The following is a 14,044-nucleotide window of genomic DNA, read 5'->3' as shown; positions in this document are numbered from 1 at the left end:
ATGGGAAAGCTGAATCAAGCACAAGGGCCTGAGTTAAATCCCCGAAAAAAAAAAAAAAAAAAAAAAAAAAAAAAAAAAGAGGGCCTTCTTTTGGGGTGGGAGTAAAGTAAAGCACAAAGACACAAGGACAGCCTCTGTACTATGCTAGATTTCAGAGATACAGTCAGGCCAATACTGGTAGAAATGCCTGCTGATTATCTTGTGTTTAGAGAATAATGGCTATTACAAGAACATTATTTCCACCTGTTGTAGGAAGAACACTAAACACAGGAGTCTGGTTAATACCCACATAGAATACCACTTATTTTTCTCTTTGTTTGGTCACTTATCACCATGTAATCAGCAGAAACTCTGTCAAGGTAATAGTATACTTGCCTTAGATACATGATGAGTCAGAAAGAGCATTTGAATGCAGCAAGATGGCACAGAACTGTAGTCTCAGCTACTCAGGAGGCTGACGCAGGAGAATGGACTACTTGAGTCCAGGAATTTTAAACCTCCTTAGGAAGCATAGTGAAACCTTGTGTACACACAACACACACACACACACACACACACACAGGGAGTTGGGGATTGTAATAATTGGGAAATTGAACTATAAGTATAAAGTTCTCAGCAAGGAAAATAAAATTTTACATAGTAGTTTTATACTTTATTAATATTTTGTTTGATTATTAGAAAAACATATGAGGGGCTGGGGAGATAGCTCAGTGGTCTAAGTACCTGCCTGGCAAGTGCAAGGTCCTGGGTTCAATCCCCAGTACTGCATGCCGTGCCAGCCCTAGAGCCCCTGGCACACTGTGCTAACCACCGAAACTGGGTGTGGTAGTGCACTCCTGTAATCCCAGCACTGGGGAGTCTGAGACTGGAGGATCGCTGTCAGTTTGAACTGCGTAGTGAGACCCTGTACCAAATAAATAAATGAAAGATTTTAAGAAAAGAACATGTGAGACTAGGGAAAAGATCTATTAGGTATAAGGAATTCAAGAGGTCAAAATCATGTGTTCCCAAAAGATCTGTTCACACTGCTTATATGTCACTGTGTTCTAGTATAACAAAGTGTAGATGTTAGTCAACGTGATTTCTGCTTCTGTAGCACAACTACCCTCTAAGGAATCATTTGGAGTAAAGTATCACAAAAAATATGTATCTTCAATTTCTTGAAAAAGCTATTAAAAATACTTGTCCATTTTCTTCATATATGTATGAGTCCTGATGTTTTTTATATGCTTCAAAAGTAAAAGGTGTAGCAATAAATTTAAATTAGAAGCAAATATGTCTTATAATGGGCTGAACATTAATCTGTAAAAATATACAGCAGTGTTACCTTTTATTACGTATTTTTGTTTTGGAAAATACGGTTTTTCATAAAATGTCATTTCTAATTAATGAGATTTTTACTACTTTAATGAATTAATAGATGAATATTTAATTTTTTCAAAAAAAGGTCTACCAGGTATTTTAAGTAGTATTATAAATGTTGACATTGTGTGAGTAAAAATTATCATCAAGTTATTTTCCAGGTAAATTGTGATTCCAGAATATGTGCATGAAATTTTGTCTTCATTTTTCTTCTAGTTTGAATCTCAGCATCACACCATTAGACATGCGATTGCCTATCCACTGTGTTTGTGTAACTAAGGAGTACAGCCATATTCTAGTAGGTTTAGAAGACGGCAAATTGATTGTAGTGGGTGTTGGCAAGCCTGCTGAGGTAAAACCTAACATCATGAATTTTATTTCCCGTACTGTTGGGGATTCCTTTGCTTTTCCTTTATTCCAACTAACTCAGAAATCTCCAATATTTATGAACAAGTTAAAAAACAAATTTGATTTTTCAAGGAGCAATAAATGAAAACAGAGTATAAAGCTATTGTTCCAGAGTGGTATTTATGTTAATGCCTGAAAGCACACATTTGCTGTTTTTATCTCCATTCTATACAAATAAGGTCTTTTATTCCAGATCTGGATTGAAAACTATTACATAGGTTTTTAGTACATAAAAACCTTTATAAAAAATAAAATGAATATAGACTCAGACAATGAGACTGCTTGATTTTAATATATATATATATTTAGCATGACCATATATCTTTTTGTGAAATTATTCTCAGTGAATTTCCTGTAATTGTAAATCTGCTTGCTAATGGTTAATTGCTGGATATTAAGATGAAATAAATCTAGCTTTTATATCTTCAAGAATTAAGTGACTATATTCCACGTAATTTACTGATTCTTTTAAGAAATTTATTACATAGAGTTATATTAATCATTATATGTTTTTTGGAGTCACCAGTGGACTTTCATGAGTAATCTACACTTGATCTTAGCCAAAAGGCCGAGAAGTGATTTTCATGAGTAATCTGCACCTGTGGGATTCTTTTAAGAGAAAATTTTATTATCACACAGTAGTTGTTAGTAAGTCTATGACAGTACAAAAGAACCTTTTGTTTTATAAATATTAGGATATAGGATTTGTAAGCTGTTTTTTCAAGATTAAAAAAATATTGAAATTAAGTGATGACAACATTTGGTTTCAAACCTAACAACTAGCCATTGTCAGCAGCTTTGCATCGTAGTATTTCACTTGTATTTAAAATATTTAATTAAACATGTTCTCATTTAACACTGAATTTTCTGGTTAATAATTTCCCCAATCATGCCAACCTATCTCCTGCTAATGTGAGAATTGCATAAAAACTCTGTTCAGACTTTGCTTTTTGTGTTTTACTTTCTGTGATTTACTCAAATGCTTTTTTAATTGCCTGCTTTCCCCACAATTAGGTAAGCTTGTCAGTTTCTGATCTTAACTACTTTTTTAATGAACTGCCCAATACTGTATACATTTTCTTTTAAAACTGTCTTGGAAAAATCACCTGAGCAGAGCAGCTGGGTTTCATAGGTCTAAATTAATATTTTGCATTATTTACAAGTAAGTTAGGTAATTACCCTTATTATGAGATTCATGTAGTCTATAGTGTATCTGAATAATATATAAGTTGTAAATGAAAGTATTTTTTATTAGTTTTAAATCTTCAGCTCTCAACTGAATTAGGGATCTACTGTAGTAAGTTGAATACCAGACGTTCTCATAACAAAGTATTCATTTAATAACTATGACCATGTAAAATATGAACAAGATTAATAGTTACGAAAACATATTTTATTTAAAGACACCACACCCCATCCCCACTGGCCCCTTGGAACTGGGGATTGATCTCATACAACAATTTTTTTTTTTTAATTTGGTACTGAGGATTGAACCCAGGGCAGTGCTGCCACTTAGCTGTATGCCCAGCCCCTTTTTGTTCTTTCATTTATTTATTTATTTATTTGGAAAGAGGGTCTTGCTATATAGTTGAGGCTAGTCTTGAATTCTCTGTATCCCAGGCTGGCCTCAAATTCACAGCAATCCTCCTGCTTTAGTCTCCCAAGTGCTGGGTTTAGAGGGGTGCACTACCATGCCTGGCATTCTTTTAATGTTTGGGACAGGATCTCAGTAAAATACCTAGATGGGACTCCAACTTGTGATCGTCCTGCCTCAGCCTTCCACATAACAGGAATTACAGATATATACTACTACACCCAACTATCAATGTTTATTTTTTCATCTAAAACATCAAATTCTTCATTAATGTGTATTTTTAAATCATGTTCTAGTTTAGTATATTAATTTGTTAGTGTAGAATTCATATTTATAAATTATATGATAAGGTAGAGCAATAGATTAATGAAAATAATATTTCAGGGCCAACTAGATAGCTCAGCAGACTCAATACCTGCTTAGGCTAGCACAGGAACCTGGGTTCAATCCCTAGCACATACTGCACCAGCCTGGTCCCCAGGCATGCTGAATGGTGGTGCACACCTGTAATCCCAGCCCTGGGGAGGCTGAAAACAGGAGGATCACTATGAGTCTGAGCTGCATAGTGAGACCCTGTACCAAATACATTGAGAAAAAAAGAAAGAAAAAGAAAGCAAGCAGGCAGGCAGGCAAACAATATTTCAGGAAATACATGTGTAAATGAAAATGTAAAGCAAGCATCTAAAGTTGTGTGGTAAGTTTTTATGAGGCTTATCTTTTATCACCCAATAAATGTACACTAGAAGTGTTGCCATTTTAACAGAATAGGAGAGGAATAACTAGTAAAAAGTAAATTGTCACTGGGCCAGGCATAATGGTCACACCTAGAATCCAAGATACTCTATAATCTCACAAACTCGGGAGGCTGAGGTAGGAGGATCTGCTGAGCAACTCAGCAAGACCCTATCTCAGATTAAATAACATAAAAAGGGCTAGGGGATGCAACTCAGTGTCTCCTGGGCTCAATCCTCAGTGCCACAAAAATAGAAATAAAAAGATAGATTGTACTTGGGAAAGAAATTACAACAAATCATACAGGATGTTTTATCACTTAGATTTATAAGCACTTTTAAGACATTTGTCACTGATCTGATAATACTTGATATATGCTAGAAAAGATGAATAGGTAGTACAGAGTTAATGATGAACCAATCACATGTGATTCTTACCTGAAAAAGATTTATATTATTCTTGCTTTCCAAACTACTTTTAATCTTATTATTAAACATTGATTTTTTAAAAATTTCTATATCAAAATAATTTAAATTACTTTATTTTCATCAAAACATTATTTTGCTCTTATGTTTGACATTAATAATACTCCAAGTACCAGAAAAAAGAAAATCTCCAAACTTGTATATCTCGTTAGCTAGGTGAAATATATTAATTCAGTAAGTTTATTTTAATGAAATGATACATATTTTTTTCTTTTTGTCTGATAATTTTCACATAACCGGGACATTTTGTTTTTAGATTTACAAATTAGCATGAGACCTTTCTTCACTAAAACATATAATCAAAAGCCTTTATTATTAATCAAGAATTTTTACAACATTAGTGATCTGTTAACAAAACATTCTGCAAAATCAATGTCATATGGTGATTTTATTCTTTTGTTTTCTTAACATCTATTTTTCATTTCTCTGAATTACTTTAAACAGATGCGTTCAGGTCAGCTTTCCCGAAAGTTGTGGGGATCTAACAAGCGACTCAGCCAGATTTCAGCTGGAGAAACCGAATATAATACTCAAGATTCCAAGTGATTATTTCCATCTTCTGTCTTGGATAACTGAAACTTAATTTATTGATTTTTCACTTTGACCACATCTCTCAACTCTCCAAAAGGGTTTAAAGCTTTTATCTCTGAAAAATCCCTTAGGGTTTTCTATCATTTGGTGTGGTGTGTATAGATTTTTGGTTAGTGTTAACCAATTCTTGGTCTCTACTAAGATAGATTTGATAACCTATATTTCATTTAATTTGATGACCCATTCCTAAAATTAATTAGAACTATTAAATTTTCAAAATGAAGGTAGATTCAATTTATTTATTATACAAAGTTGCAAAATTTAAGGTATTTCTAGTAAGTACAGACAATGGGCTGAGAAATGTGGTTTTCTAAACATTCTGTAATCATTTTCCAATTTTCTGACTGCCACATTGAAAAATTATTCATGAATCTCCTGATGGGAGGTAGTAATTTTTAATGCATTTGTTGCACACTTAGTTTTTTAAAACTCAACAAAAATTCCATGATGCATGGTAAGATTAAAATAAAAATATTGAAACTGGTACTAGTGGCTCATTCCTCTACTAATTAACATGCTGTTAATGAAAATTTGAGTTGTATTATCTTAGATAATATAAGCTGCATAGGAAAAAAAGAAGCTAGAGATACATTTTACAGATTTGTTTCATTATAGTATATTTAAGGAAAAATTGTTATTTTAACAATGGGTATTTTAAGTAACATTTAGAACATAATTTACAGTTTCTAAATTTCTTGGCTTTTTCTTTGCTAAGCAAATACAGTGTTTTGCTCTTATAGGTAGAAGAATTAACTTTATCCAAATATATTGATATTTACCTAGGACATCTGTATGACTAATGAATGAACGAAAAGGATATACATAATGTAATTATTTACCATAATTAATTTCTTCATGCTTTTTGTTTGCTTGGTGGTCTGTTGGTTGGTTGATTATTTTGAGATAGGGTCTCACTTTGTACTTTAGGGTGGCCTTAAAGTTTTAGGAATCTTCCTGCCTCAGCCTCCTGAATGCTAGGATTACAGGCATGTACCAATGCACCTAACTGCTACAATAATTTTTTAAAAACACTTCTATTACATGTTATGTACAGCTTTTAGGATTACAGTTAGTCTTGTAGGTAACTGGGTGTTATGTTATGCTTTCTTATTCACAATTTTGTAGTAAAAAGCTAAATAATTTATTTGGAGTGCAAAGACCTTGTTAAGCCTAGTTCTTTTATAAAATCATCTCTGGAGATAAGTTAAAGAACTTTTACAACTACAAGAGTTACTCCTCTGAAATTCCATGGGCTTAGGGTATATGAACTCCTACAGTTACGCAGAACATTATCATGTAAAGTGCACTTTCAGGAAAAAGAATCACTTATGTGTATTTCTTAAAGGGTTTACAAACAAAGACTTTTATAATAATAGCTTAAGATAGTATATTTTATTTCACATGTCACAGATTTTCTTATATCCAGTTTTTGGTTTTTTGTTTGTTTTTTTTTAAATGAATCTTGCTGAGATTTTTCCTTTGCATTTTCTCTCCTGTTGAGCATAGTATCCAGGGCCCTTTTCTTTATAATCCTATGAATTAGGGGGAAAAAATTAGAAAATAAAGGATTCTATGTAGGGAAACTATGGAATAATTTTTTATGAATCAAGAGTAATAAAAATTTAGTTTTCTAATTTAAATCCTCTTGTTCAGGAAAAAAATGTTTTAGGTAAATAACACTAAAATAAATAGTACAAAAATAGAACATGTGTAAATGTGAAGGTTTCCTTTCCTGAGTTCAGGAATTTATGTTAGAAAAAATATCTCATAGGCCAGTGTGATGACACATAACTGTAATCCCAGTATCCTGGGAGGGTGAGAAAGGAATATTGCAAGTACAAGCCCAACCTGGCCAATTTGGCAATGTAACAGAAACTGTGTCTCAAAATAAAAGGCTTAGGATATAACTCATTGCAGAGCCCTAGGCTCAAGCCCCCCTTCCATCACAAAAAACAAAGACCCCCAGCAAGTCAACAGAGATATTACACTGTATAAGAGGGAGGTATTGTTACTATTAGGTTTGTTGTTTCTGTGGCTTCCAGTCTTGGGCTGTACCAAGGCACACCAGAGCCATATCATGCTTTATGTTACAGGTTTAAAGACAATAAGTCAGTAGAGCCAACATGATTGAATTTGCTTGCTTGCTTGCTTGCTTGCTTGTAACATTCTGATTTTTGAGAGGCAACCTTTTCTAAGTCAAAACTTTGTAAATTTTTCTTTCAGTTATTGACAACAGATTTTTATATAAAGATGCCATCTTTATTTTTTAAGGTCTTTGAATATTGGATTTGAAAACTATTTTGGATGATTAAGTGTTTAAAAGATTAATCAGAGAGGCCGGGGAGATGGCTCAGTAGAATAAGCACTTCCCTGTCAAGTGCAAGGGTCTGAGTTCAATCCCCGGTTCCACCAAAAAAAAAAAAAAAAGTACAGAACACAATAAAAGATTAATCAGAGAAAATGTCCTAAATTGATGATGTTTTACTGTGCATCTGTATTCATTTTATAGCATAAGTAAGCTTTGCTCATAGGTGTATAGTATACATTTTACCTAGACTAACACAATATGCAGAGTATAGCAAAATTATTCCTTATATTGCTTTTTCCAAAATAAAAACCAATCATACAAGATTTTTAGAAAAATAATAGTGTAGAAGACCTGAAGCTTAAACTTTATTTATTAAAACAAGCAAAGATAACTTGGTATGGAATGCACATCTCTAATCCTAGCACTTGGGAGGCTGAGGCAGGAGATTGCCAAAAGTTTGAGGCCAGCTTGTCTACATGGTAAGACTATCTCAAAAAAAAAAAAAAAAAAAAAAAAAAGTAAGCAAATACTAAGTAGTATCCTCATTTACACAATATGTGTCACTGAATTTAAAATCACTAATAAGGTGGTCTGGAGGATTGTGGTATATTCAAATGTTATGTAGATAAATATCTGTATTGTATAGTGTGGGAAGTTAGCAGTGTGCTTAAAAAGGAATAATAGGCATTGTAATTGAACAGAATGTCTCAGCCTGTCATAGACTTTTCCCTGTTCAGAACTTTCCATCTGTTACTTGACACTGATAATGAAAATAAAAATCTCAACATCCTGGTGATGGGGAGAGATTTATGCTAATAATTTTACTTTTAGGAAGTAAAGGCCAGGGTTCAATCTTCAGTGTGCTTTGCCAGTCCTGCCCCTGGGGTGTGCTGAGATGGCGATTGAGACTGAGCATAGTGGTGTTCTCCTGTAATCCCAGCACTTGGGAGGCTGAAAACAGGAGAATTATTACAAGTCTGATCTATGTAAGGAGACCCTGTAGACCCTGTACTAAATACATAAAAAAAGAAAGTAAAGTATACAGACATATAATAGCTATGTGAACTCAGAGAATAAAGAAGTTATATTTTAAAAAATTGCCACTCTCTTCAGTTTTTATTATTTTGATGAAATTGGAGGCAAAAAGTAAGGAAGAGTGGGATATAAAAGTCAGCGAAGTATGTAAAAAGGAATGTTGGCCCATTGGTTTAACTTTTGTTTGGCCTGTGAAGTTCACATCAGCTATGAATAAATTTCTGTTAGTTTTATGTTGTAGTGTGTCCCTTCATAGGAGAAAAAGTGCAAGCATTTTTTTCATAAGTGTGGATAAACAGTAAAATTTCCCCTTTTCCCCCCCCTCTAATCTGTATCAGAATTATCTTTCAATGAATTGATACTGAAAATGAATGAAATAAGTGTGCCTTTATAATTAAAATTTAGATTTAGCGCTTTGCTTGGATACAAGCACACAAAATTAATACCACATTTTTATTTACTGATTATAGGGACATGGCTTTTCCATTTAAATATTTTTAGCACCGAAGAAATTTTTTTTTAAAAGACAGGGTCACACTACATAGTTTGGGCTGGCCTTATGCTCACTTTTGTAGTCCCCAGGCTGGTCTCAAACTCACAGTGATATTCCTGTCTTAACCTCTGGAGTCCTGGGATTACAGGCACATGCCACCATGCCCAGTTGCACAGCCAGCACAGCATGTAGGGGTTGGGGATCGAACTCCCTTCCTTGTGCTTCCCAGGCAGGTGCTTAAGCTGTCTCCATGGGCCCTGAAGAAATCTTTTTGAGCAAAGTTTGGTGATGATACCTGTGACCCTAGCACTTAGGATGCTTTGGCAGGAGGTCCAAGGCTGTGGTAGGCTACATAGCAAGTTCAAGGTAGCCTACTTAGCCCTTTATTAAAATGCATTGCTTTTATCACCTTTCCAATGTATAGAAAGAAGTGCTTGGACTATATGAAATGTAAATCCCATACATGGGGGCTGGTAAGATGGCTCAGTGGTCTAAAGCACCTACTTAGAACAAATTTAGCAAAGCAAAGGGACCGCGGTTCAATCCCCCAGCACCACATGCCAGCCAGGGCCGCCCCCTGGTGGGTTGAGCTGGCCACACACACACACACACACACACACACACAAATAAATAAAATTTAAAAAAATAAATAAATCCCATACATGTATCATGATGAGTGGAATGTGTGTATGTTTGTAAAGATGTTAGCTGTGTCCATTAAGTAGGTTTTTAAACATGTCTTTAGGATAGTGTTTGAGTATGATATAAGAAATGAACTACATTATTTTTGCTTTCAAATCTTATCTGTCATTTTTAATCTAGACTCATAGTTGGCCCTAAAATATTCTTTTCATCAACAACTATTCTTTCCCAATAAATGAGCAATCTTTATTATTTTCAACAAATACCCATTTTCATTATTTTTCTTTCGTAATTCATATATGCATCATGTACTCTGAATAATCTATTTCAAATTTGATCCTACCTATAACATTGTTCTTGAGTTTTCCTGTATTAGTCAGAATTGGGATAGTGTTTTGCCTTGATGGCATTAGGCAACAATATAATATAACCAATGTTTCTTTGTGTGTATGGTTACATTGTTTTGTTATGTGGGTGGGTGGGTGGTTCATTGGTTGGTTTTGAGACAGGGTCTCACTCTGTAGTTAAAGCTAGCCTCAAACTTGCAGCCTTCTACTGCCTCAGCCCAAATGCTGGGATTATAGGTGTGTACTGCTATGACCGGCTTGTTTTGTTTTTTGAGACAGGGTATCACCATATAGTCCAGGCTGGCCTTGAACTTGTGGAGGTTTTCCTGCCTCAACCTTCCCTTAGGCAAGTGGTTCTTAACTGAGATGGTAGATTAGTGTTGTATATATGAGTTTCACAAATATACAGTGTTAACTGGGCATGATTTTCCTTGCCTACAGTTTCAGCTATTTAGGAAGCTGAGGCAGGACAATCAAAAGTTGAAGGAGAGCCTAGGGAGCTGAGCAAGATTCTTTTTCCAAAGGGCTAGAAGTATAGTTCACTTGATACAGTGCTTGCCAGCATACTCAAGGCCCCACATTCAATCCCAAGTACTAAAGATAAGTTGTGTGTGTGTTATAGCTATATACAATTTTTAAGCACTATTTCCTATTTTAGAAAATCCTCTATAATCTTAGTATAAAAAATGTCTCAGAATTACATATCTTAAAATATATTCTACCATAAGAATTCTATTGTTTTGTGTGTGTTTATTGTAACCAAGTCTAATATTAGACTCATTTAAAAATAGTTTCATTTGTTACCAACTAGGTCTAATACTACTTATTTTAAAACAGTGTTAATTATTATCCTGATGGGCCAGGTCTGCTCGGTGGTCTAAGTGCCTGCCTGGCAAGTGCAGGACCCAGTTTCAATCCTTGGCACCACATGCCGCACTGGCCCTCCCCCCAGGCACACTGAGCTGGCTACCAAAACCAGGCATGGTGGCACACACCTACAATCACAGCACATGGGAGGCTGAGACAGGAAGATCATTACGAGTCTGAACTACATAGTAAGACCCTGTACCAAATGAATAAAGAAAAACATGTTTAAAAAAATTATTATCCTGAGGAAAATTTTGTCTGAGATTTGCTTAGAATTGCCTTATTTTTGTTAGCATGTGCAGGAACAACTAAATCTTTTTTACATTTGGATTATTCTTATGATCTCTCTTTAGAACCTTATTTGAAAGAACTACTATTTACCTCTAGAAAAGCATCTCTTTGGTAGCATTAGTTCCTAATAACTATCTGACTATGTTATACACCTCAATTAGATAACATTTTAATTTTTAAAATTAAACCATGAGGGGCCAGGGAGATGTCTCAGTGGAATAAGCGCTTCCCTGGCAAGCACAAGGGCCTGAGTTCAATCCCCGGTTCCGCAAAAAAAAAAAAAAAAAAAATTAAACCATGAGTATCAAGCACTAAATTTAAAACAATAGAGTTAGATCTAGTGTAGCCTTAAAGCTATTAATATCTGTAGTTTTCCAAAATAAAAAAGCATTGAATAAATTGTCTTAAGTTTTTCTGATCACTTAATAGTCTATATATAGCATAAATTAGAAACAAATTTTGTTCAAAAAATCTAAGAGCCAAGGGCCAGTGAGATAGCTCAGCATACTAAGTCCCTGCTCAGGCAAGCTCAAGGACCTGAGTTCAATCTCTGGTACCACATGTGGTGCCAGCCACTGATGCTGGGCATGGTGGTACATGCCTATAATACCAGCTCTGGGGAGACTAAGACAGGAGGATCATTATGAGTACAAACTGCATAGCGAGACCCTGTAACAAATAGATTAATTTTTTTTTAATTTTAACAATAACGTAGTTTTACCATTTGAAAGATTATTTACTCAAAGCATGGTAATAGTTCCAGCTACTCAAGAGACTGAGGCAGGAGTATCATTTGAGCTCAAGCATTCAAGACCCACCTGAGTACTATACCAAGACCCTGACTCAAAAAAAAAAAAAAATATATATATATATATACATATATATATATATTTCCAAGTTTACTGTTACTGAAGATGGATATGTGTGTATTTCCACTTAATCACAATGTATTACTATTTTTGAGTATACAAAATGATTAGCTGCTTATGCTATTACAAATGTAGCATTGTAATGTTAGATTAAAAAGGTAGGCTTTAGCTGAGATCAAAAGCTTTTATTAATTAAAATATAAACTTTTATGAAATCTTTTTCCAATTTTATCTTTTAAAGTCTGATTTTAATAACATATTTCAATTTAAGATACATTAAAATTAAAGGTTGTAGCAGGATGTGGTGATGTGCATCTGTGATCCCAGCACTCAGGAGGTTGATTAAGAGGATTCCTGTGATTTGGAGACCAAACCAACCCGATCTCCAAAGTGAGCTCACGGCCAGCCTGAACTGCACAGGGAAGCCCTATCTCAAAAAGACATTATAAAAAATTAGAGGTTCTCTGATAGTGTACTAGTCAACTTTAAGATGCTGATTTTGGTGTTCTTTCTTTTGGTAATGTTTTCCTACCCTAAATAATGAATTTCATCTATTAGTGGACGGACTCAATATATAAATTCATAATCGCTACTCTTGTATTTGAAGGGGGAAAATTATAATAGACATGAATTATTTTGCTTTTCAGAAGGCTAACAGATATAAGTGGTTCTGGCAAAGAGACATGATGACTACTTAGTCTCTTATATAGGGATTAAAAAAATAAGTTTATTTCTTCATTTAGATTTTTTTTTTCTGTGATACCAGGGATCAAAATCAGGACCTGGCACTTGCCAAGCAGGCACTTAAGCCACTGAACTATCTTCCCAGAGAAATTTGATGACTTAGGTAAATTTGTAGTGAGCTGACTATAATAATAGTTTCTATGCTTCTCCCCAAAATTGTGATATGTTACAATCACATATTATTATTACAAGATCTTTTACATTTCAGACTATTTTTTCCTATCTTTTTTTTTTTTGGTAACAATTTATTCATAAACACTATTACCAAATTATTTTTTTAATGTATTTAGTACAGGGTGTACAGGTTCTAGATCGGATTTATAGTGATCCTCCTGTTTACAGCCTCCTAAGTGCTGAGATTACAGGTGTGCACCACAATGCCATCTCAGTTGCTGTCTCAGCACGCCCTAAGGGTAGGGCCTACGCAGCAGGCTGGGTATGCCCGGCCCCTGCACTGGGCTGTCTGGCTGGCCCTACCAAACATTTTTTGTTGCTGCTGTTTAACATTAGCTTTATATAAGAAAACTTGTTTAAAAACTGATTATTTTCTGTTCAGATACTCATAACACATGGCTTTCCTTCCCCTAAATTCTTGATAATTTACACACTTGAACGAAAAAAAAAATGGAAGAAGTAATGAGATATCTGGCCATTTTCTTTTGTTTGTTTGTTTGGTTTTGGTTTTGGGGGTGGTTTTTTTGGTGGAACTGGGGATTGAACTCAGGCCCTTGCGCTTGCCGGGAAAGCACCGCCTCCCCCCCAATCTGGCCATTTTCTATCAAATTCATTGCTATAAATCAGAACAACATTTGAGCATATTTGACTAATCTCCTTTGCCAGTTTGCTGGGTCCCACACACATTGTTGATAGAGAGGGGCATGTCTTGAATGCATGTAATCTGCACATAGTTCAGAATGGTTAGCTACACATTCAGAGTGAATTGTCAAAAGATTTGGAAATTTTGCTGCTGCTTAAATATTTAAGGAATTCAAAAAGTTGTGTATGTGTCTTTAAATGTTCCTTCTCATTCTATTAAAATTGACCATGAAAAAGAAAATATTGTCTTATTTATATCAAACTATTGATTGTGCAAACTGTGATTTATTGGCTGTTTGTGTATGAAAAAAGGTTTTAAAGTTGAACAAGTTTTTAGATTTACAGATGTGTAAATAATCTTAGTGTTTTCATAATGAAATTACTGTTGGCTGGTGCAATACATTCTTCTTTCTTTTAAATTTAAGATGGGGGCTGGGAGATAGCTCAGGAGAATAAGCAC

General features: G+C 34.5%; 1 protein-coding gene across 1 annotated transcript in view; it reads left to right on the top strand.

The window, feature by feature from the left end:
* Nbeal1 (neurobeachin like 1) overlaps window positions 1-7,408 on the top strand; it is a 194,157-nt gene extending 186,749 nt beyond the window's left edge. The window contains exons 53-54 of the mRNA XM_023710161.1: window positions 1,579-1,714; window positions 5,026-7,408. Of these exons, the coding sequence (XP_023565929.1) occupies window positions 1,579-1,714; window positions 5,026-5,127 (238 nt within the window). The 3' untranslated portion in view covers window positions 5,128-7,408. The remainder of the gene's footprint in view (window positions 1-1,578; window positions 1,715-5,025) is intronic.
* The last annotated feature ends 6,636 nt before the right edge of the window (window positions 7,409-14,044 follow it).

Source organism: Octodon degus, unplaced genomic scaffold (assembly GCF_000260255.1).
Source record: "Octodon degus isolate 3935 unplaced genomic scaffold, OctDeg1.0 scaffold00016, whole genome shotgun sequence".
NCBI lineage: Eukaryota > Metazoa > Chordata > Mammalia > Rodentia > Octodontidae > Octodon > Octodon degus.
The sequence above is the reverse complement of the archived record's forward strand: the minus strand, read 5'-3'. Positions and strand labels throughout refer to the sequence as shown.